The sequence below is a fragment of the Blennius ocellaris genome (genome assembly GCF_963422515.1).
Source record: "Blennius ocellaris genome assembly, chromosome: 8".
NCBI lineage: Eukaryota > Metazoa > Chordata > Actinopteri > Blenniiformes > Blenniidae > Blennius > Blennius ocellaris.
The window spans coordinates 19,137,782-19,163,124 of NC_137657.1; the positions used below are offsets into that span (position 1 = coordinate 19,137,782).

The 25,343-nt window shown below is 41.6% G+C and overlaps 2 protein-coding genes across 2 annotated transcripts; both read left to right on the top strand.

Annotated features, from left to right (window-relative positions):
* Positions 1-284: 284 nt before the first annotated feature.
* On the top strand, positions 285-5,222 carry nsmce2 (NSE2 (MMS21) homolog, SMC5-SMC6 complex SUMO ligase). The gene is made up of 6 exons (XM_080501002.1): positions 285-575; positions 1,295-1,401; positions 1,704-1,857; positions 2,855-2,946; positions 4,321-4,427; positions 5,076-5,222. The coding sequence occupies exons 1-6, from the start codon at positions 461-463 to the stop codon at positions 5,203-5,205; spliced, it is 705 nt and encodes a 234-aa protein (XP_080357128.1). The 5' UTR covers positions 285-460; the 3' UTR covers positions 5,206-5,222.
* Positions 5,223-9,565: 4,343 nt separating this feature from the next.
* On the top strand, positions 9,566-11,651 carry lratd2b (LRAT domain containing 2b). Its single transcript, XM_080500780.1, has 2 exons — positions 9,566-9,641; positions 9,908-11,651. The coding sequence occupies exon 2, from the start codon at positions 10,118-10,120 to the stop codon at positions 10,940-10,942; it is 825 nt and encodes a 274-aa protein (XP_080356906.1). The 5' UTR covers positions 9,566-9,641; positions 9,908-10,117; the 3' UTR covers positions 10,943-11,651.
* Positions 11,652-25,343: the final 13,692 nt, after the last annotated feature.

Consider the following 25,343-nt stretch of genomic DNA (forward strand, 5'->3'; position numbering starts at 1 on the left):
TTTTAGTTTAACTGTAACATCACTTGTATCTAGTTATGTAGCATTCCTGAATGAAATATTGATTGAAACAGTGTAGATTTGTATTATCAGTAGTTTGATTGCTCGTGTCACACCAACAAGAGCGTTTCCCGGTGTTTCGGCTTAACTGGCTTCCTTGTTAAATGGTGACTTCCGTTTAGAAAAAATACGTTAAATTAAGGCTCTCAAAAGGTACGACACTTCGAAACTTTCGTTTAAGCGGCGTTCGCCGGTACAGTTTTGGATTTCTATCTGGATTCGTCCCATCTACTGCAGCAGACGCTAAAGTACGGTGGTCACCGATTCACCGGGGAACCAGTTTATCCGCAACATCCGTCTAAGGCGAACGTTGGCAAGTGGTGCTAAGCTAGCTCTGTTTAGAGCCACATTGTCTTCTGTTTTCTGTGTCGGTGGTCTCAGGGGATTTCGGTTTCATCTCGAAATGTCTCTGAGTGCTGTTCACGGGACTTTGTCCAGCCTGAAGTCCTGTCTGGAAGACCTGGGGACGGGGATGGACATCGTGACGGACGTGGCGATGGACCTGGTGGAGACTGAGGGTAAATTATATTCAGATTTCTGGAAGTTTCTCTACACACACTTCAGTCAGCTACTGCCAGATTCATTTTGTTGTTTCTAAATCTATCCTATGTTTGTTCGTCCTGTATATGTGTGGTAAAATGCAAAACATCAGTAAGTAACGATACTTACTGCAACAGCCACATTAGTTTGTGTATCACAATATTTACTGTATACGGAGTTGCTTCCAAATGCTAAAATATAAAGTCAGCATTTGTCTAGAATGGTATGTTTTTGGACTTCAGGAGGGAGCCGGGGTGTCAGGAAAAACGGTAGAGGGAGAACGTGCTCTTCTGTGGATTAAAATCTACATTTTCTTGTTAAAATCATTTCGCTGCTGTCCTGCTCTTCACTGACATAGTTATTCAACTTATTATTTGCTTCTACTCATATTTGTATGGCGCTGAGTATTGTTTTTAAAGAATATTAACAGTTCTATTATAATATTTTAACAAATTCATAAAATATAGTTCGCTGGTATTCATAATTGACTCCACTGACTGGATGAATCAAAATTGGTTATGTGAACTTTCATGATAGATATAGCTGTTGATACAGTAGTGGGTGATGAAGATGTGGGCATTCATTAAACACTGCATATACATGTATGATCAAATGTATTTGCCATATTGTCACTTTTCCTGTTTGCCATCTGAATGCTTTTTTCTATTTATTTTATTTACCAATGTGCGTGCTGAAGCAATGAGCCCAGGGATCAAAGAGTTGGAAGCCACAATTCTGGAGTGTGCAAGGCTCGACAGAGATATTAACTACTTTGTTGATACTGTGCAGCAAGTCACAGCTGAGGTGAGAATCACTTGGCAATTACTCCACTACAAACAACAACATGTAAACACCTCTCTCTCTCTTGTAAATGCCCAAGTCAGGCTAGAGATGCACTTCTTTGAGGAGGACTTCAATTAATGAAACATGCATAATGATGTCTGATGGTTTTTAAGGTTGTTCTAGTGCACATTGCTTCCCCTGCTATGGATTTTCTTTAATGATGTCTGTCTGGTGCTTGTTTTTAAAGAGCGGGAGAAACACTGAACCTGACTGGTTGTGAAGATCAATGAAACGGTCTAACATACTTCAGTTTCAATCTGTAGGTTAACGCACAGCAGCCCGAGGCCATGTTCGGCCTGTCTGATAAAGTGAAGGAGCTGTTCGCACAGAGAATCGCTCGGCTGTCTGATGCCGAGCTGCACAATCACGGGAAAGTAATGGCCTTCAAAGTGAGCATCAACAGCTCTTCCAGACGAGGTAAGGCCTGTGGAGACACAAACGGAGGGGAGAAATGTCTTTAACCAGAGCGCTCAGTGCTGTGTATTCGCCACTGATGATAATGGTTCTGGACAAAAAGTGGGCTTTCAGAAGTGTTTCTGAGCTAAAGCACAAGGGCAGCGTTGAGTGTCCTTTTTTTCCCAGGATAATTATCTTAATTGTAAACACACCACTTGGTCTGTGTTCTAATGAATAATTATGTTTGTCACCCTGTGGCTATTCTTCGCTGCTTTTTCAGTGCTGTCCTCATTAGAGATCTAATTAAAAATAGGATGCAGACAGACAATGCCATGCTTTATAAAGCCTCTGCAGACCTCATAAGCTCACTCCTGTGAGTCGTGCCTAAATGTTGTGAATAACCTCATACCGCTCTATGAACTGAGGCCAATGTTTTGGATAATATATACTTCGGTGTCTTTTGTTACATGTGCTGTTGAAGACTAACCAGACAGAAGCCATTATTGTTCAGTGGTAGCGGATGAGTGTGGTTGTGGCAGGAAGATCATACGGCCACGTCTACTGTGCAACCAGCCACAGTTTGAAGTGCTGATTGCTGTCAAAGGGAGCAGCAGATATCTCACTATAATTAAATGAGAAGAAAGTTTTCACCTCATGTCTCTGTTGAAGAGTCCACTTTCATTAGAAGAAAGAGCATCTGGGGGTCACAATTACAGGCAAACCGAGACTAAGGGGGGGGTCCTTTCCACATGATGTTTTATTTTTATTTTTGAGATGAAATCATGATTAAAGTAAATCAATGGAGTGTGTGATTGTAATTGTGTAATAGGGGCTAATTAAAATGACAGAAAGCAACCATAAAGGTTCAGTTTTCTATTGTTTACAGATTCCAAACTATGGAGGATACAGCAATCAGCCAAAATGCCAACCGGATATTTGTCAGGCATCTTTTCAGTCACCCAGACCATGATTGTTACTGTGATTAATTAACACATGACCGACTTTGCTGTGTTTTTAGACAGTCAAGAGGCATCAGAGGACATGGAGGAGCTGGATGAGGACATCGCTGTCACACAAACCCAAGACAACTTTACCTGCCCGCTCACGCAGGTACCCCATGGCTTCTTGAAAGCTCACATAGTTTATCTTGGTATTCTTACGACAAAATACAGACTTTCAGGATCACTTGTTGCTCGATAGGACACTTCAGTTACCAGGGAAGTGAGATATTTTTCTCTTCGTTTTAAAGGCTATTTTACCTCAACAAAGTCGATTCCAAACCAACAATATACTACAAAGCTTCGGTGCAGCTGTCAGACAAACGGCCTCTGCAGTAGTCCCACCAGCAGACATGACCTCTATGTACAGAACTGTACCAAGTTCTGTATTTGCAAAAATACATTTGTCAATGTTTCCCTTTGGTGAGGAATCAGAGTCCAGAGAGCTGACGGTGACATAAACAACAACACAAAGACACACTACAGTTTGTAATCACACAGCATGTGGTCCGTCCTGGTGTCTCAGAAGGTCCGCTCGATTTAGCAAAACCAGTTGGGAGATGCCACAGTGGATCATCTTCCTCCAAATACCTTCTGTCTCCTTTATCCTCCTTTCTCAAACCATCGTCTTCATCACTGCATTCATGCAGCTCTTGTAACTCGGCCCGGGAGCTCCATCTTCAGCATCATTTCCTCTACAGAGCTTTCACCTCTTCTACATACGTGACCAAGCCATCACTACCTTATCTCTCTGACTTTCCCGTAATAAATAAAAATAATTGTCCATCCAATGTCCTGAATCTTTAGCCTGTCCACTCTCAGCTTCACCGCCTCAAGTTCACCCTCTACTTTCTGTCAATGCCACAGTTTCTAAACAATAGAACAGCTGTAGACCTTCTCCCTCAATGAAGCTTCCTCCCTGCCTGCTCGCATCTCTCCTTCACCTCTCTTTCACACCTTCCAATGCAGACGATTGACACCAACTTCAAAATGATGCTTTTCCAAAGAAACGAAGGACCAACTTTTAGCTTTTTAGTTCAGCATGGACACCTCAGAACTCTTTCACACCGTTGGCAGAGAAGCCAATGTCTCCATGTTTTGTTACTGATAGATAGATGGAAAGATGATGCTTCATTGTCATTCAATACGTATGCCTGTAGGCGCATACAAGAACGCAAAGTTTTTACACAAGGCTGAAAAACTAGGCTTTTAAAAAGTGTCTAAAAAGAAATGCTGTGACCCCTGTTGCTGTAATGCCACTTGGAAGCCGGTGGAGCTGTTTGGATGGTTTCGCTTCTTATTAAGAGAGAAACCACTGGGTCCAAAACAGCCAATTAGGTTTGTGGGCAGATTTTAACTGACTGAAAATTCATATTTACACCAGGGTCTTTACATATTTACAAGGTAACCAACCAGGAAAGACTAACGCCATAATTTGGTCTCCATGCTCCGCTCTGTAACATTCCCCTTTATATGTGTATTTAAGGTGGAAATGGTGAACCCAGTGAAGAATAACAAGTGTCATCACCACTATGATGAAGGAGCCATACTGGGCCTGATCAGGAAAAGACACAGCCAGAAAAAGAAGTGCCGGTAAGACACCCCCCCCCCCCCCCCCCCAGAGAAGGGCTGGAAAGTTGAGTCAGGTTTTTGAGCAGTAAACAACTCTGCAGGCTGGCCTGGGACCAGCAAAAGCTCCTAAATCCACATTTTCTTTATTGCACTGCTTTGATGTTGGAATCAAATTAAATGCGTCTGGTCCTCATGGAGCACTGATGGAATCCCAGCGCTGGGCGATGTTGTTGCCTATTGTCTGACTGTGGTCACTGCACTCGTCTGGAGCAGCGCTGCTCTCCTCTCGCTGTGATTAGGAGTGTGGCTGATGAAATACCTTCAACAGTGTTTCATCAGACACTATTGTCAAAGCCCTACAGTGCCTCATTAATCGATTCGTCAGAGTTATCAAAGGTTTTATGTAAGAGCGATGGAAGAATGTGAGGTGCTGAAAGGTTTTCGCTGTGTACCATTCACACGCAAGAACAAGAATGTAGAAAAGTGGAAAGTCCGACCACTAATTGGCAATCAGCGGCTGAAACAGTATAAGGCTTAATGTTCTGCATGCAGTTATACAACAAAGAAGCAGTCTAACTACTACAAATCTGATGTACCGAGAACCAATAAGATCAATGAGACATGAACCTGCATATGTGTGTAATTGCATGTTACGTTTGCTTTCTGTAGTTGTCCTGTGGTCGGCTGTGGAAACACCGACGTGAAGGAGTCAGACCTCATTCCTGACCAGATTCTGAGGAGGAAGATTCAGAACCACAAAAGGAGAAGTAAAAAACTTAATACGGTTGATCTCAATTAGCTGGATTATTATTACCAATGATGATGTCTGAGTAATAAATCTGTGCATACACTGTTATAAATGTTCAACCAACTTTCATTCCGATTTTTTTACTTCTGAAAATCCTGCCTGTGAGTTGAATCTATTTTGTGATGCAATGCCTTTTTGTGTTGTTACCGAGTGTTAATAAAAAGTTCATGTTTGCAAAAATGATGAATCGCTCTTATGTGCCTGGTGCAGTAAGTTGACTGACCAGTAGAGGGAGGTGTTTGCTCAAAGTCAGGATAATTGGTAAATGACCCTGCCGACCTGAAGTCTTCAAACTTTTTCATTGAAAGCTAAAAAATGACAATTATTCCCCGACAGATTTCTACATTTACATTTACAATACCAAAAGCGCAGTTTATGTTCCATTTATGAATTACTGAAATTTTAGTACTGTTTTAGACTTAGACTGAAGACATTCTTTATTGTCTTGAATTTGCACTTTACAGTACAGATAAAAACGAAATTTTGTTGCATTGGCTCATAGTGCAGGTTAAAAAAAAGCTGCATCAAGTAATTTACAAAATAAGATGCGGATATAAATAGATATAAACTAAAATACTATATAGATACATATATTGCGCATTTTTGATGTTTGTTATATTATTTAGTACTGATTTATTTGCAATGGCAAAAGCCAAAACTATTGAGTCGTAAACAAAATATGTTTAAATTACAAGGTCCTACTTTCACTATTGCACTGGTTCAGGGATGAAAACACTTTTCAGGCTGTTTTACTTTACTCACAATGTCCACATCTCTCTTTAAAAAAATGTACTGGAGTTAAATACTTGATTACTTGGCTTGCAAAGATTAATCTGATGGGGGGAATAAAACGGCACACTGACCTGTTTACATCCTCCAGCCATCCATTTTCTTTACCGTCTTGTTCCAGCTGAGGGTGAGGGACTGCTGGAGGCTTTAAAGCGGGGGTCATTAATTCCGGGCCTTGAAGACCAGTGTCCTACACGTTTTAGCTCTCTCCCAGCTTCAGTACACCTCAGTCTGATGTTGATGTGGTTATCAAGCTTGTAAAAAAGCCAAGTCACGAGCCCTTTATTGCATTCAGGGGGTTTGCAAGAGAAATCTAAAACATGCAGGACACCGGCCCTCCAGGCCCAGAATTGAGGACTGTGGAAGAAAATGACACACCCTGGTCAGGCCGGTGGGCCATCACAGGACAAACAAACAGAGACACAGACATACATCACACTGCACATGTTATTTGACTGGCAGGAAATCTATTCATGCGTAGTGACAGCATGCAAACTCCACACATTCTTGCTGTGACGTGACCACGTAACAATATAAACATATGTACTAAGCAAAAAAATGATTATCATACTGTGCAGCTTCATATGATCACTTAGAATTACACACTCTCGTCTCCATGCTTCTGTTTTGTACAGTGCACCAAAATGAAAAGAAACATTTATGTACATGTGAGTTTGAAAACAAATGGCAGCTGTAGGCTGTAACTGTAGTCAGTCTTCAGGAGTTTATGAAACTTTGTACAACTTTTTAAAAATAGAGCACTTTCTTGAAAATTGTTGGCACTATTGAGAATAAAACTGTTACTAGAATGAGTCCTGAACAAACAAGTCTTCAATTATGAGCGGAAATGCACTCATGTGATTAAATCTCCCCGTACATGCTCCCACTCCTCATGACGGCTCTTTGTTTCAAAGAAACAAACAAAACAAAGGCTGTGTTAAGATGGAACTAGGTAACGCTAATCTTTTAATAACCTTGCATAAGGCATTTTTGAAAAATCACTAATTGCTGTTTCTCTACTGCGTGTGCGTCACACGGCACTAAGAGCATTTCACCAGTGAAGATATTAAGTGGCAGCAATTGCTCCACCTAATGCTGACTCAGTTCTTCCTCCTCTCCCGCTCATTATTGAGTTACTTTTTGTGAGAATCGTTTACTGCACAACATGTGAAGTCGCGGGTAATTAGCCAACAACGGTTCAATTTGTGCATTCATAAAAAGCAGTGTTACATTTAACATATCACAGCTTGAGCCATTAGGATGTTTCTATAAACTAATGAAGAACAGCATATCCTTTAATAGTTCAATAATATTATAAAAGCACATCATACTGAGGAAAGAACTATTAGTTGCTGTTGGGTGTTTGCTGCTTTACTTCTCCTGTTCTGTAATTCACACACATCCCTTTGCAAGGTCCAAGAAGGAGGTATTATAAGTGTCTCAGACATCATTAGCTTCGATTTCTGGCTTGTGCAATGTGTATTTTACCTTTGGGTTATTCTCACTTCTTGGCATAATAGTGTTGGTCACAGCAGTGCCATGGTTTGGGATGAGGGAGAACAGCAGGGCTGGGATGAGACCAGCACTCCAAAAGAGCAGTTTGATCCAGGTGTAATGCTTTTTCTTCACTTTTATTTTTCTCTAAAACAGTTTGAAGCTGCCATCAAAAAGGAGCTGGGTGCTGTTGACACACTGAGCTGTTCAGGAAACTATATTCTTCCAGGCTGCCCAGAGTCTGACCTCCCTCTTTGACACTGATAAAGCAATTCCTACATAGGAGACACGCGTCAGAACTTCACAGGAAGAACTGTGAAGAAGGGAATAAACCGTTTTTTCAACCTGAGGCCCACCTGCACAAGATTCCTCTGAAAAAAAAAATCATTTTGCACAGCCTGCAATTTCTGTCAAAATGTTTGAACTGTCCAGAGACGAGGATTTGGGTTGTTCTAATGAAGATGTAAAAATCCAATGCAAAGCCAGTTTTCCAGTGGTTTTCTCCTTAAAGAATAAAGACAGTGTATCTAATAGTATTCAGGATTGATTGGGTTGTTACATAATTCTGAGATACATCTCAAATTATTGTACACAAAACTGCACAGATTCACATTAGCCTAAATAGGACTATTTAAACATGCATCATTTTTCTGTATAATGACATTTTATCAGAGCATAAAGGAATGAGACTTTGATACTGGTTAAAATGAATGCTCATGTTCCATTAACATGTGTAGGCCATATATTTTAATGGATTTGTATAATTTCTTTCACATCATTTTTTTGTACCTCAATCCAACATAAAACAAGCAGCCTGCTCAAATATGTTTTATTGTGTGCTTTATCAGAAGTAATTACATATTTGTTTTTTTTTGTTCAGCATGATTCACAGATGGCCAAAAAAACCACAACACATTTCCATTAAAGCACTCAAATTACAAGACATTTATTGTCACTTTCTCTTTTCTTCAGGCCAACATCTTCAAACATGTCTCTTTGATAAGGCTGCATTCTGCTTAGTTATTAATGTAAACTGCTTCACTTTCAGTCATATCTCCTTCTTACGGACCTCACATTCAGTAAGTGTCATTTCTTTACGGACCACGTCTGGTTCTTTGGTCTCTTTAATGTTGCTTTTTTTTAAATTTACACCTGGCATGCTTGAGATGGGCTGAGGGATGCATTTCTTTGTGCAGAAACATCCTTTCTGCATGTTTATTGCCTGTAAGATGCTGGGGAGTCATACAGTAATGCAAGACAATACTTCCTGTATGATCTCTTGCTGGGGAACTCAAAGCTTGCGATTTGTACATCTTCTGGAGGTTTCTTCTGTAGTGGTTAGCGCTTGTCACGTGGTTAAAATGTCATGACTTGGCACATCCTTCCTCTGAATGTATGAATTTTCTTCAGGCATTTTGGTTTCCTCCGACTTTACAAAAACATTGTGACTCTAAAATGCAAACGTTTAATTATGTTTCTCTCTGGTTTTGTCCTGTTCTGGACTTCCATGGACCCTGCACACTGTGAGGTGGAACTGTCGCCGACCGTCCACAACTCTGATGTTGTTGGTTGTACATTGCATGTTGGTGTTGTTTTGAGTGTGTGGGTCAGTCTCTCTCTCTGTCTCTGTGTCACTGTCAGCTGATATTGACTCTGGACAAGGTGAGTGGTCATTGATATGTTGTAAGTGGTGAAATTGAAAACATTAAATCAATGAACATATTTTGAAAGAAAAACTTACAACTTATGAGAATAAAAGGATTTAAGAGTGAAATAAACACTGAAGGAACTATATTAAAAGTGTTGGCTCTTCATTATTTGACAGGAATCCCCCCCTGTATCTGGATACAGTGGATGATTGACAGCAAAATGAGTGATCATGCAGGCAACTCAAGCAGCACTTGAGATATATCAGCTCAATGACCTAACCTCCCTCCAAATGTGCAAATAAGCCTCAAAAAGCGCACTGTCTCTTTAAAAGGCACCACCTCCCCGCAGCCCGCTGGAGCCTGGGCGAGTTTCTCTGCTACAAACACTGTGGTTCTTAGTAGACGGACTATAGAGCAGAGCAACAGGAAGAAGAGCAGTTTGGGATCCGAGGTGAAGACAGGACAGGACAGCGCTGACGCCTGCTCATCCACCAGGTGAGTGTGACAACCTCCCGGATATTTACTCAACTGAAGATTTTTATGTTGAGCTGAGGGGCAAAAAAAACAAACCCCAAACAAAACAGTACCAGTGTGACAGAGTGTCTACATTGTAAGTTAAGAAAGTAGTTAACAAAAATGTAGTTGCGCAAACTCTAATCCAACAGGTGAGTCAGGTCGCACCTGTTGGGAATTTCGACCAAGCGCCACCTGTTTGCGGTGTGAACTCAGTCTTAAAGACTCCTTGTTTATTCCCACTGTAGGTGCGCACAGTTGGTGTTTACTTGGATAACTCGGGCTACAGCTGGACATGGATTATTGGTGTCCGTCCTCACCGCTCTGGATTTAGTCAGGACGGAGCTCAACCCTGCGCCACCTTCCGCGTCCTGCCCGGTGAGACGAGCGCGTCAAGAACAGGTGGATCCTGTTCCTCTGTTCAGCTTCGTCCCGCTCCACGTCCACACTCCACCTTTATGGGGAACCAGGTGGAGAAACTTACGCATTTGAATTACGCAGAGGTGCCAACGTCGGATCCAAATGGGTTCGACCCGGACGATGAAGGACCGCGCATCGGCGTCTCTTACATCTTCTCCAACGACGACGACGACGACCAGGACGATCATATAGATCGCTTCTCTGCCGACAGCCGCACGGTGAACCACGAGGAAAAGCCCTTCGACCCGCAGGACGAGCTGGAGTGCGCGATCTACTACCGGGACGAGTGCGTCTATGAGAGGAGCTCCGGAGCCGCCGCGCACTCGTCGGAAAGTCTGCTGAACAAGTGCCGACCGGGAGACCTGCTGGAGTTTGTGGCCACCGGCCAGTACCCACACTGGGCCGTGTACATCGGGGACTTCCAGGTGGTTCATTTGCACCGGGCTGAGATCAAGAACAACTTCCTGACAGATGTGAGTCAGGGTAAGAAAGGCAGGATCGTGAACGGCTTGTATCGGTACCGCGCGCTCCCGCCGGAGGTGATCGTGCGTAACGCCCTGGACCATGTCGGCTCCAGAGACAGAGAGTTGTACTGGAGGAACTCCGAGTGTTTTGCGGCTTGGTGTCGGTTTGGTAAGCGCGAGTTCAAAATCGGAGGGGAGATACGGATTGGGAAGCAACCGTACAGGTTGAAACTGATGTTTTCCGAAAAGAAGAGTCACGTCCTGGAGTTTCAGAGTCTGGAGGACGTGATCATGGAAAAGAGGAGGAACGATCAAATTGGCAAAGATGCCGTCATGCAAGAGCTGGCCAACCATTTGAATGCGACGCATGAAATTAAAGAGGAGCGCTTTGTGAACTGACACGAGGATGCCGTGGTCATCCGGGAGCGTTTGGAGCTTCGGGTTGTAAGAGAAGCTCCACGAAAAGGCTCAGCTATGCGCTTGGACTGAAAGTGCTGGTGAGGGAGAGCTGATGCCTCCAATTAACCACTTAAGAGCTCTGTCCATAAGCCTGAGAGCATGTGTGCCACTGGGCCAACTGGTGTCACCCACCTGTTCAGAGGAAGTTTGAAAATTATGTTTAATTTGCTCAAAGGAAAACTCCTCGCACCAGGGAAAACATCCCCACCCTCACATCAAATAACAAAGAAGACCAGAAAGGTCAAACCAAAATGTATTCCACACATCCCCATAAGAATATTAAATTCGCTCACACAAGTCCTGAGTAAAGTCTTGTGACAGGTGTGTTTGCATAAGAGCTGCACCTGCAGTGTTATCACAAGGATGAAGTCAGATCTTGACTATTCATGATTATTTTTCTATCAGTCAATGACATTTTGCACAGAGGAGCAGAACCTGTCCTGTTTACTTGTCTGTCCAGGTGACTGAAAATGTTTGCTCCTGTATATCTCAGGTGTTGGAGACTAATACAGCATGGAAGATAGACCTCGATGTGCTTTTTATTGTCTCAACCTCAAATTCTTCCCTCTGTTGCTTTGTTATCGACTCATCACACAGCTTTACTCTCGAAATACTTTGTGGACACCGTAACTGTGCACTTTTATTGATTCACCCATTCCAACAGTTTATTTTTTTGTAATAGAAAAAGATGTTTGTATAAAGGATTATCAAAATAAATACATATATATTTGAAGAGTAAAGTTTGTTTTTGTAGTGAAGAGTTGTGGCTGACCTTAAAAGGATTTGTGTGAATGTTGGTACAATGTTGATCAATAGGTTCAGACTGCAAATCTCAGAAAAAGGAGAGCTTGTTTTGTATTCAAAGCAAAGTCTGCATTCTTTTCCACCAAAGTGTAGCTTTTGCAGTGCACAGAGGATTTTATAGCAGCAGCACTTGGGCCATTTCAATCCCAGTTCACTCCCTGGAAGAGCCTCTGCTCTGCCTGTTCAACTTGTAAGATCTCCACCTTTTGTTTGCTGCTGTGAGAAAAGCGTGTCTGCTAACCCTGCAGTTGAAGCTATTCCTGCCAGTTTTGATCTAAATAGTTTCCTCACGGCGGCAGCCCCTTGAAACAACTTGGGTTTCAGCTTTGTTAGCTTTTGTCAAGTTGTGTTCAAACAGTACTGGACATTTTGCTTTGTTTACACCTCTGCCAACTGAAGACAAGTCATTTCTGAAAGTTTAGCCACAGGCTAGAAGTGTTCCATATTTGGCTTTAACCTTGAAATCCGATATTTATTAAATGCAGGGTAAAGGTGCAGTTTTATTTGTGTGCAGGCACTAATAGACTCAATCTTTAACTGTAGGTACCTGAAGCCAAATCACATTGCAGACGGCCTTTAAGATGCCACTGCTATTTATAAATCCAAAATGCAGCATGGGAGCAAATCTGAGGTTTTATAACAAGGGTATAGATCCATAAATTGAAACGTTTATGAAAATCTTAACGCCCACATTGAACAATGACTGCCTGTGAAACACTTAGCAATGTGTTCACATATACAGAGGCTGCAACGGAAATTACAGCTGGCTCTGAGGTTGTTTTGAACCGCTCCACGTCTTGTCCCCCCCCCCCCCCCCCCGCTCTGTCTGTGCTTCAGAGGAAACTGATCATCACAGTCTTCATAGCCAGTCAGCAGATGAGTTACTTTTGCTGGTATGTTTTAACATTTGCATGGGACTGATCCTTGGAAGGGATTTTTTTTCTTTCTTTTTGCAGGTGAGGTCCCTCCGGACCCTTAGGATTATCACCAGAACAGGTACTAGATATAAAAGCTGCTGGACACATTAGCATTTTTTCAATTCTCTGTGGTCCACCATGCTGATAAAATACGAAGTGTGTGGATCAACATGATGCATATTTATGATATTCAGTCATATATTTTAGCAGCAGCAGGAATGAGAGATGGCACACAGCTTCACAGCTGCCAGTGGGATTGTGTAATTGTGAATATTAACTTCCATTTTTCATCATGCGTGACAAAGCACAAACGGAATTACACCATCGCATATTACATTCAATTTGGCTTCCTCTGCAAAATTTTGTGGCGAGTATTTCTCATTATATAAAGTTTTAAAAACTGCATTTGAGCAGAGGAGAAGCCTGTTTTCACTATCAACTCTGTTAATGTAAGAGTGAGTATTGTTTTATTCAGCAGCTTGTATGTTAGTGAAAAATTAAAAGCTGTTCTCTGGTGTCATTTTCTACAAAAAATATAAAGCAAAGCTTATGTTTGCTCGTAGAATTTCTCTCAAAAACATTTTAAGGGATTAAAAGAGCACTTTAAACTGATTCACTCAAAAAAGATGAAGCGACACAATTTAGAGGAAGATGCTCCATCATTGAGCTGCAGCATAAAGTCCTTATAAAGATGACGATGACATTTATTAAATGGTGCGGATGCTGCAGGGGTTTCAGTACTGGATTCTTAACATATTGTAATTGAGTAGTACTTTTGGGTACCTGTATTTTTATACTCTGACACAAATCCAATTTACACCTTTAAACCCACTACACTAATTGAACTACTATTTTACTGAATATCTCCAAACCTTTTGTAGTGTATTTTGTTGCCAATAAAACTATACTTTTAATAGAGGATACCTGTTCCTAAAACCCAAATTACATTTACATAACAAATTGATCTTAATTCTGAATTTTAATTTTTATGTATTTCAATTATAACTGAGAATTTGCTTTTAACCTTGTTTAATACAGATGTGTTGAAGCTACTGACTGCAGTTAAACTCAGTAAAAATTAACCAATACTTTGAGTAGTTTTACAGAAGAGTACTTTTTTTCTAAACAATATTTCTGATAATCTTCAAAATGTACTAAATTCCAACAATGAATTTGCAGTAGTTTTGACGTGTTGGTATCTAAGATCACGTTCACATTGCAATCAAAAGGAACCCGTCACTAACATTTAGCCTCATAGCATTTTTATTCTCCACAGGGTTGCTGTTATTTATCTTGTTTCCACATTAATTAATCCAGTTCCATATGAAATCATGTAATCTGAGCCACTGGCTTGAAGGAGCTGAAATTACTTCAGGAGAAAAGTTCACCAGTGCAATCTGTAACCAAACCACACAAAAATGTGACAAGTGAGAGTGATTTGGTTCAAAGCGCGATGGAAAATACTGTGAAGCTTTTGGTGTGACATGTTGGCTCACTCATGTCAGCCGTTTGCCCAGCGAGTCTGTCATGTTTCCTTTGGAGGCTTGGAGGAAAGCCCACACCCTTCAGGCAAAACTGGCAACGTTACAGAAGTTGGGGACAAGCCAGAGCTCAAATCAAACCCACCCTATGTTTTAGAATGTCGTTATCTCCACACACAAAAAAAGAAAAAACAAACTTCTTCAAGTGCAAATAAACATGTCTGAATTTAAGAGGGTCTTGCTCATGAAGAGATTGTATCTGACAGCCCTGCAGGAAGTAAGCGGGTATTTTGGACACGGCCTCCAGCCGCTGTGAGATTGTTATCCAAGAGGGACAAACACTGCGTGGTTAAAAAGACGGTTAATTTGAGGACATTTGACAGTTTCATGTTATGTACTCAGCTGTTTAGAATGCAAATCTCACCTGAGGAGCTTTATCAGAGTGCCAGATTTCCACCACTTGATCTTGTGCAGCACGAACAACACGTGTGAGCTGCAGAGGTTTTTGCCAATGGATGGATTCCTTTTTATAGAGAATAGAATGAGATGTATAAATGGCTGATGGGTAAAGGAGTGTGCGTGTTAGATAAGATATGGAAACTGATTATAAGAGTCTGGAAGCTCTTGATTAGCAGCGCTGTGGCCAGTGCATCAGGTATTTTTGATGAAACATTCTGCAGACGATCATATGAATATAAAGAGTGTAATTTCAAATATCGAGTCACTTATTGGGTCATGCTAACAGGTAAATGTGAAAATAATAGGGCCTATAAACAACGTGTGCTTTAAGGGAAGAGTGCCACCCGTTATTGTTTGTCAGGGCATTTTCACTACCCACTCACCTGAATCATGTTTATGAGAGACATTTCCATTTCGTGTGAATGAGAGTGAGCATAATGAAACTCCACAAGCCCTTGTAACTTCAAAATTAACTACACTGCATTCATTAGCAAGCATCCATCTAAACTGTTGCAACTCACCCATATTTTTTTTTTTTTTTACTGTAAACCTCCCCACAACTGATAGGATCTACTTGTACAGGGTAACAAGTTTACATGGGACTCCGGCCAACTGGCCTTGGACTGGACTCTGTTTACAGTTCGTCTTATTCCGGTGTTGTTCTGTGTTTCTTTATTGTCCTGCTGTGGGCTGATACTTTTTTTTTTTTAACCTACACAATAGCAAGCTCTGAGTTGTTCCACGATTACTCCCCCACTTTCCTCCAGCAAAGTAACATTCCCAAAGCCAGTTTTTAAACACTGGATTTTTTTTTTTGCCTGTTGTTTGTCAATTGTGCTATAAATGAATTAAGTTTGTTTTCCTTGCCCCACACACAAACACTCATATACAAGTAGCCAGACTGGCAATCAATGTCTCCTTCCTTCCTTCCTTTGTGGCCTCTTTGACTTTCCTTGAATACATTTGTAGGACTGAGTGGTAGGAATGTGGAGGTACCGCCACAATTACAAGCTCGCACCGGAGGAAGTGCAGTGTTCACAAATGATCAGCTCAAAGAAATCGTGGTGTTCAAGTGAAATAACAAGGAAACTACACAAAGTTGCAAGTTAGCGCCAGTGAATATACATGAAGCCATGTGGAATGATTGCTTTGTGTGATGGCCCTGCAGTACATTTGATTTAATCTGACAAGAGAGTGTGAAGACTTGATCAACAGAGGCTGAAGTGGAGCTACTCGGAATGAAATTGGGCTTGATTCTCGTTTCGGCTGTCGTGTCTGGTCAGTCGAGTCTATGTGGTTTACATAAGCAGAGTCAGACAACAAGAAAGTGCTCGAGGAAACTGTCGGGAACATGGACACCGTTTTGTGGATGGTGGAGATGAACAAATGAATGAATTAAAGTGAGAATGAAGGAGCGATCTGACAAGTTGAACTAAGTTGAGAAGTGTTTCCTTAACTCGTTGCCAAACGTCGCGAGCTATCAACATTCATTTCATTCTGAGTCATCACAGGATTTCCTGCCCTATATATTTAACTCTACCGGCTTACAAACAGAAATTGCAATTTTACAATTGCGCAGCAAGACAAAGACAAGACTTATTGAGGTTTATTTTCCGGTTGAAGAGATAAAAAAAAAAAAAGACAACTATTTTAGATAGAAGTTGTTTTCCATCCATCCAGACATCTTAGAGCTACAGGGGGTTGGAACTCGTCCCACACAGATTTACACTTACAGGAAGAACAAACTCCACATAGAAATATCCCAAAACCCAACCCAGATTCAAACTGGGGATACTCTCACTTTGAGGCAGGAGTGCGAACCACTACACCACTATGTATCTTCCATACTCAATAAACACTGACTAAAAGGCACATTAGTCTAGAAAAGGGGTTGCATCACATTAGAATAGTGTCAGTTTTTCTGCATGGAGTGTGCCTGACAAGACAGCCAGAGTCAAAATCCTGAGGGAGCCTCTTTTTTTTTTTTTTTTTGGTCAATTAATAGAGGCTACCCTTGCGGCTGTCTTTTGAAAACCTTCCCCCCAGATCCCAGGGAATCAAATTAGTACTTATCAGCATTCTTGCTGTTCCTCAAGTTTTAATTCCATGTTGCTGCTCCTGTGCTTTGTCAGATTAATTGTCAGGGACAGAGCCGAGTTTTTTCAAGTCCCAGACGGGAAAGAAAATGGAAAGGAAACCCATCCTTCCTCTTTTGCCTGCTTCCTTGTTTACGTTTTGGCTTTCCTGTTACAAACAAATCCTCTGCCAGTTTAATTTTAAACAGTTTCAGATAAATGACGCTCGTGAGCCAGACATTCTCAGATCTGCCTTTTGTGCTTTGCCTCATTAGTCTGTATGAATACAAAATTTTAGATCGATCAGAGATAATTGGAGAAGAAAAGCTGTGGTGTGAATACTGACACAAATATTAGCTCGTAGCTATGACTTGAAGGAAGACATGATCTTTTTTCAGAATCTACACCACAATCTTCATCTCAAGATTTCTTTCTACATTAAACCTAATGTTACAATTTTTTTTAAATGCTATTGTTATAAATTTCATTATAGCCTATAAAAAAGATAAGGTTTGATCTCATGGAGTTTGCCTATACAGTACATTGTTTATGTTAAATCATGGCAAAATTAACTTTGTCATCATAGTGAATTTTTTTGAGACGCACCTACTGTATTTGTAAACATGATGCTACATGTGACGAAATTAGTTCACGAAAACTGCAATCATTCTCATTATGACACAAACAAAACCCACACTTTCACCTTTATCCTCTTATATGTTAAATCTCTAAAATGAATACAGATGTATAGAAATGACAGTTGGTGCTAACTTTATTTAAAATCAAGTTCATTTAGTCAAAAAATCCAATCACATGTTAGGAAATTTTAGAGAGTTAAAAGAAGAAACTTTCTACTTTACATAGACATTTTGCATCTGAATGAAATATATAAATTCTCTGCACTCTGTAATAACCTTATGGCAGTCATCTTATTGCTTCATTGTGTTTGTGGTCACTGGAACCAATACCCACTAACAATGAGTAAAAAGCAGGGGGGCAGTTTGCCCATCACAGTGTGAACACAGACAGAAAACCATTTATGGGTTACCTCTCAACCTTGCCGGCATGTTTTGGGACTGTGGAAGAAAACCTGGTTAGCTTGACCATCCATGCATGCATTCAGGGAGAACATGCACACTCCACGCAAAACCCCTGGTTTTAACTGGTGCACGGACAACTCGTCCATGTGATTCTGGATCACTCGTCGACGACTAATATTTTCAGCATTATTGATTTGAAGGATTGGATTCCAAAGCATATTTGACATTTGGAAGGATTATTTAGTAATAGTTGACAAAAAAAACACCCGGTGCCCCTGAGGCCATATCAACTTTCTCTGTTCAAAGAACTTCTAGATATGCGGTGGAAGATTATAATTATGCGCCTTACACATCACAGCGAGTGTATTAAGGTCGACATTATCGTGTATTTCTAGCGTCTTTGATATGGCAAACAGAGGATTTGTTGGAGCATAATAATCAGCTTCATTTATGAGTCGAATGGCCTTCTTCTGAAATAAAAATAAATAAATTAATAAATTTATAATTTCCCCATATTTCCACACCACAACTCAGATATGGAAGAACTGAGAGATTTATATCATAAATTGAGGGAATTTTGACTGATCGGATTTGACATATTATGCCAATATTTCTGGCTAATTTTGACTTCAGGATATTTTTATGCAGCTTTCAACTGAGATTTTCATCAAAAGTAATTCCTCAAAATGTATTTACATGCACTTATTCAATTTGTTTACCATTAAAAAAATGTAAACAAAGAAAAACAAATCCATATAATACTATACTACACATATATGGACATATACTAGATATGAAAATATATAAAATATCAATTAGAAATAATATGAATAAGCACATTGTACAGGATTCCTTTTCTCAAAAAAAAAGTCTGAGATCTCATCCGTGGACGAGTTGTCCTTCAATCGTTTTAACTTGAACTCGTTGTCTTCCTGCCATGAGGCCAGAGTGCTACCCATCACATCATCACTGTGCAGCCCTGAGGTAAAAAATAGCCATCTTTGTCCTCGATTGCACAGTTGGCAAGCTACAAAAAGCAACTATTATTTCCACAGGTGTAGAGTTGAAACCGATAGTGTTGGTTATATTGGCAAAGTTGTATTTCATGTGTTGCTGAATTTTGTTGGAATGCTGTTTCATCCAGTCATATGGATACCCTCAACTCAGAAGTAACTACTATGTGCGTTACTTTCAGGCATCAGAACCCTAACCGTAACAATCAGTCATTTCGAATAACTAATTTCCATAGACACTTAACCAAATAAACATTCTAATGGAAAGGTGAGATTTTGCAGAAGAGCAAGTGTAAACTGACTGTCTCTTCCCTCATTAAACGTCGAGAACATGGAATTACATTTCATGTGTCTTGGAATCTAATTTAGTTGTGAATGTTATTTCAAGCCTTCATCCTGACATTTATTATCTGTTATTAGTAACTGAGCATTTTCTTAGTGTGATTGCAACACAGAGAAAGCATGCACTATGGAACGAGTCAATGATCAATTATTTCTGTAGCATGACTTGCAGGCATGACGACTCGAGTCACACTGTGACCACTGATGCTGAATGAAAAAAGGTCTGCACATTGTCGGAAAAGGTTAGACTCCATGGGACATTTTCCTCTGCGTAGCTATCTGTTTGTGCATGAAACCAAGCAAATATAACCTTTGCTCTGAGGACATTGGCATGCATCGGTGTATGTGAGTGGTTGATAAATTTGTTGAGGTTGACACTCATTGATATTAAATCAAACAAATCCGAGCTACTTACAAATGGGGACCTGGTTCACATTTCCAATGTCATATTTTCGTGGCAAAGGCTTCGCTAAGTCTGCTGTCCCAGCTGCACACCAGTGGATAGAGCTGTGATTTCCCATTCCCTCTCCAGCTGATAAGCATCCCATCATCCTTTGTGGGTGCATGCTATGAAAGCAGATGTGGTCGGTAGCAAACTGAACATCCTGCTGGCTTAATCAAAGATATGGAAATGGAAGTATACGAGTCGGAGTACATCCCGGTACACGTGTGCATACCTGGGACTTCCCGAGTGTGTGTGTGACCTGGTGGGTGGCAGAGTGACAGAGGTCTGGCCCTGCAGGTCTTGGCTGCTGATAATGAGGCACTGTTGGTGCTAATGGAGGGAAAGCCAATTTAGACTCACTCAGAAGCTGTCTGATATCATCACATCGACCAGATTGTCAAGCACTTAAAGACAAGCTGTTGTGCATCAGTATTTGAGGACTTTGGATTGTGGCCTGGACAGGCTTTGGAGAAGAGAAAAAATTAAGTGGATAAAGTAGGACAAGATAGCAGGAGTGTAATTTGAAAAGAAATCAGGGAAAAGCTCTGGGGTCATTACTCTGTGCGTTGTCCACTTCAAGAAATAGGATAAATAAATCGTATTAAAATTTTATATTTACAAACTCATACATCTAACACATATTTGTGGATGTTGAAATGAGACTGTTCTGTGGGATGTTTGAGCAGAAACAGTGCACAGCTAGCTTCTTGGAGATTTGTCACAGCAACACATTGTAGATAGGTAATTGCAGTATCCCAGAGATGGATCAGTCTCCCATGTGTACTGCAGTTTATTGCCTTATAATTATGAGACTAATTACAAAGATGTATTACAACCCCCGTGTGCACTGATGTATGTGTGTACACAACATTTCCACCCCCCCACACACTCATACATCAATCAGAAATACTGTAGCCAATGATTAAAATCTCAATGTGAAAATGGGAGGCGGTAATGACAACTGCACTGACTTTCAAGACTTGAGCGTTTGCTCTGAAGCAATGCTAATGCTTCTCTTTAAGATCTGACTTTGAGATTTATTGTCAACAAAGCTCCTGATTTCTTCTCTTTAACAAAGTATGTTTACAACAAAGAAGTAATTAGGCTGTGTTCAAATTTCTATGGCTTGTTGTTACGGGCATCGAATCAAAACTTTTTTGAAAAATTGCCGACGCCACCATCGTAGCAATGATGGTATTTTATTGGCGTTGCAATGCTTCCTTCGCTTATGTGCATTTCTTCTTGTAAATTAAGCTTTCACTAAGTCTTTTTTTTTTTTCCTCCTCCAAGGCACCTGTCACCAACAATACTGCGGTGTGAATCTGCAACAAGACTACAGAGGCACAGTAATTGTAACAAGGCTCTTCTGTGTAACATCAATCAGAATACAAGAGGTACAGTAAATTGATACAACTTCACAGACAGAGCATTATTTTCTTTGTTCCTTTGGCATATTGCGGCAGATCATACGGCCTTTGTTCAGAGGCATGAGAAAGAAGGGGTACATCCACACACCCCTTCCTGGGGATCTCAAGGGATCTCTGAGGACAATGGTGGGATACACAAGGACAAGGTGTGGCCTCCCAGACACAGTTGGACAACAGCGGGGTTATGTGTTTGTGCACAGTAGGAGGCAGGGACGCTTGTGCACCAAAAATAATTAATTCCCCAAAAACAAGTTGAATACGGTTATCTGGGCATAGTGAGCACACTGATGGGATGTCCATACTGCGAAGATTGAAATAAGCAATCAACTTCTATCCTCAGATGTGACAAAACCGGTGACCCTGTGTCGCATTTCCTGATGGATTCTCTCTCTCTCTCTCTCTCTCTCGTCCTATCATGGAGGCGTATTTTACGCTAAGCCTTCTGTATATACAGTATATAAAAAAAAACAACAACACCTGTCGTGCTCGCACAGAGGGAAATTCCATTAAAAGGAGCAAGCTCAGGCCCGGCTGTGAATGCAGATATGCTCTCATTAAACTTTGACTGAAGTTCATCAAAGTGCATTCGGGCCCTTCAGCAAACCCAGTTTGCTCTTGATCTGCGGGAGTAAACCACTGATAAGTAGTTAACTCTTTCATGATAAATACTCCATTAGCGCAATACACAGAGCCCTGAGGAGGAGAAGGAAGAGGAGGAGGTGGTGGAGGTGGAGGAGGAGGAGGAGGAGGAGGAGGAGGAGGAGGAGGAGAATAAGACGAAGGGAGGGAGAAGACGATAACTTCATGTTCCTAAACAACAGGCTGACTTATCTCTTCATGCCTTCCTGTCAAGGATATTCCATGTGTCTCAGCCGCAGTGTCATTACCATGGAAAAGGGGGCAGTAGTATTTTTAAGTTCAGAGATTGCTCTGATATTCTGTAAACTTTGGGTTCAGCATGGCATTTTCCAATACCGTGTTAGCTCGATAGAATTATCTCTTCTTTCGCTGTGCTCTGAGGCCCTAGAACAAAGGTTATCTCTGTGTCATATTCCAGCTGTGGCGATGCAGACTCGGTGGTGGGGCTGTCCCTATGTGGAGGCACGATGTGTTTATTAGACAACTCAGCAATTTCCTTTTTAGAAAACAAGACACAGCATCTCTGGCCCCTCAAATCACCCCATACAACCATCTGAATGCAGAATTTGACACTTACAAGGATCCCTGCAGCACACCTGAATGAAAACTCCCTTGTTTTTTTTCCCATTTTATTTTCCTGTATACTCATACCAAAGCATACAAATATTCAAATGCACGTTTGGCATTTTCACCACGATTCTCAGATGAATAATTCAGGTCTAATCTTCAGAGGGTGGCATGAATTTAGCATACAGTCAGTTGCTGGCCACCTCTGTCTGGTGTGCCGTGTGTTATGGTGAATGATGAACACATGAGCAGTTTGCCTTGTTGGCCTGCCTCTCATTGATTTTTAATGCATGTACATGGAATGTCTGATCATTAAAAATCAGAGTGGCAACATGGGGGTTGGGGTGGGGGTGGGGGGGGTCAGGGCCGAACAAAAGCAAAAACCTGCAGCCCTACTCTCTCTCTCTCTCTCGCTCTCTCTCTCTCTCTCTCTGGCTCTCTCTCTCTTGATCACTCCCTGTCCATTCATTAATGATATCTATAGCCTTTTAAGCTCTTCATGAGTGTTGGTGGAGTGTCTGGAAGCTCTCTAATCCCCGCGTTGCTCTTTATTCTGCCCGTGACGCTCATCCCCTCTGTGTCAGATCCTGATACCCGGCTAATCCCCTGGTGGCTGTGCGCACGGGGCCCCAGCTGTCGGATCCCATGCTGTGCTCCTTCTTGCCCGGCTAATTTGTGGCCCTGCTTGGGATGCTATTGATGTCACCCGGCCCAATCTCGTCCAATAACTTTTTTCGCTCTTGTACTCTCTCTCTCTCTCTCTCTCTCTCTCTCTCTCTCTCTCTCTCTCTCTCTCTCTCTCTCTCTCTCTCTCTCTCCTGGCTGGTGATGAAACTCCCGGTTGGCACCAGGAGAAGGCTTTTGTTCCCTCTGTTGTATTAGGAGTCGATGTCCTTTTCCTCCGTGCCTGCACATTGCAAATCTGCCACAGAGCCCTTTCTCCCTTCCACCAAAAGCTGAATGGACGTGCAGTGGAGGGGGATGAGATAAATGCAGCACAGAGGGCAATTCGGACTAAGCAGCTGAGAGCACACAGACTAAGCATTTGAATGATGGCACATTAAGAATCCTCAAGTTCAATTAAGAGTGCTTAACAATACATCAGTATGCAGGCTAGCTCTCTCGGACTTATTTTAATGAGCGGAAGAAGGTGGGAAGAAGCGGAAAGGAAAGGGAAGGGTGGAGGGTGAGGGCGTGCGTAATGATTAGCACTGTTTTCTTTCTTCCTAAGCTCCTCTGTGCAGCTCAGTGGAGCAGTGGGCTGCACAGACATTTTGGACACCTTGGTGTTGCCCACCCAGGCTGCCACCCTCCCTTTATGTTGAGTTAAAAGAAAGAAAGCAGACAGAAAAACACCAGGCAATAAGTATTCATATCCTGTAGTAAAAATATATATGTTTAACACTGGATAATAAAGTTGAAAATCATTTTCGTTCTTTGTCCATCGCAATCAAAAATGTTCTTTCCACGCTCACCTCGAACAGTCTTGGACAAGGAAAACAGCGACAAAGGGCAAAAATCATAATTTTTGTGAGTAATGTGACCTTAATTCTCTCCACTTCAGCAACTTTTATTTGAGTGAAATGCAGCAAAATGTTCCAATTACTTCATATGGTTGTGATGGCAGATGGAACTCGCTATACACGTCAGTGGCAGGTCCGGTAAGGTGTCCGGTGCTCCGGAGATGCCAGTGAACTTCAAGAGACGTTGCTTATCGCCACCTCCAAATCACAACATCCAAATAACCTTTGTGCTGAAAGCGGGAGACATCAACAAATATCAGTTCCCTCCTTGAAAACGACTGGCAGAGGTAGTATGGTCTGCCTCCGCAGCTGTGGAGCCACTTGTACGTCACAGTGATCGAATCAGTTCGCTGCACATTCATCACTGGTTTGGAACAGTCACAAAACAAGACGGCAACAAACATTCAGGACAGCAAGAGAGGGAAAAAAAAAAATCATTGGTGTGCCCATGCTCAACATCCACCACGTTTTTCTTCAGAGATCAGGGAGGGAAATCATTACAGGTTGCTGTCATCCATCATACAGTCTTGTAATTCCTCACCTTTATCTGGTGCGACTGAATCTTAAATATCAAATTTACCAGATACAGGAGACCTTTTTTCCCCCTCTTAAATACCTCAACTTTTATGTCAGCCATAGCATTTTCTTTTCTACAGAACTGTGAAAATACTCAGATGTGATTTACTTACACCTCTTTTCATCTGTCAAATGTTGAATTTCTTTCATTGGAGTGTTGTCATTGCTTCTATTTAGTTGTTCATCTGTAATTAAAATATGAATAATCTTTTTTCATTTTTCTGTATACAGAAAAATGAAGGACTGGAATATAATTAAACGCCTGCTGTGCTCCGACAATGGAGCAATTGATAATAATATACTCATTCATTAAGTATTTCTGAGTAAAAAGTGACAGCATGTTTTAGATAGGTTTTTCTTGGACGCAATCTTGTTTCCTTGAAATTGAATGCACAGTTTGAAGAGACTGACAGTAGAGAATGACAAGCAGTGCAGGGAGCAGAATGGAGGACGGGGAAAGTGAAACTGAAGCAGATTATAGAGGATGAAAAGACAAATAAAGAGCCAGAGAGAGACCAAACAAATGATAGCAGTGGAAATTGGAGTTCGAGCCTGGAGCTAAGACACCGCGAGGCGGCATGTGAGGTTGACCCCATTCCCAACTTCTCGTGGCGTGGCCACATCAATGTGACACGCATTACCATCGCAGCGCTTGTCTCTGGCCTCCGAGTCCCTTTCCTTCGCTGCTGTCTCCCTCCTGCCAGTCAACAGGCTGGAACATGCAGAGCTAAACAGCCCCTTTTTCTCCCCACCCACCCATGTCTTGCTCGCCCCCTTCTCTGGACCCACTGTCATAAAGATGAACAAGAAAGAGAAGTCAGTGAGAGTGTTCCAACAGTCACGCTCTCCCTGCAGATTTTTCTACATGGTTTCTTCGCTCAATTGTGAGGCTGCCGGGATTATCTTGGGGGGGGGGGGGGACTGGCAGGCTATTCAAGGTCAGGACTAGTATTTACAGGTCTGGTACACGGTGACAGAGCTGTGCGGAGAAAATGTGACAAATCAAATCTGTGAGAGTGTGAAAAGTGTGAGC

Excerpts from the sequence above, each read along its gene's own strand:
- nsmce2 (XM_080501002.1), top strand. The coding sequence starts at position 461 with ATGTCTCTGAGTGCTGTTCACGGGACTTTGTCCAGCCTGAAGTCCTGT. Across the intron at positions 1,858-2,854 it reads CAACAGCTCTTCCAGACGAG|ACAGTCAAGAGGCATCAGAG; the intron begins GTAAGGCCTGTG and ends CTGTGTTTTTAG. Across the intron at positions 2,947-4,320 it reads TTACCTGCCCGCTCACGCAG|GTGGAAATGGTGAACCCAGT; the intron begins GTACCCCATGGC and ends TGTGTATTTAAG.
- lratd2b (XM_080500780.1), top strand. The coding sequence starts at position 10,118 with ATGGGGAACCAGGTGGAGAAACTTACGCATTTGAATTACGCAGAGGTG.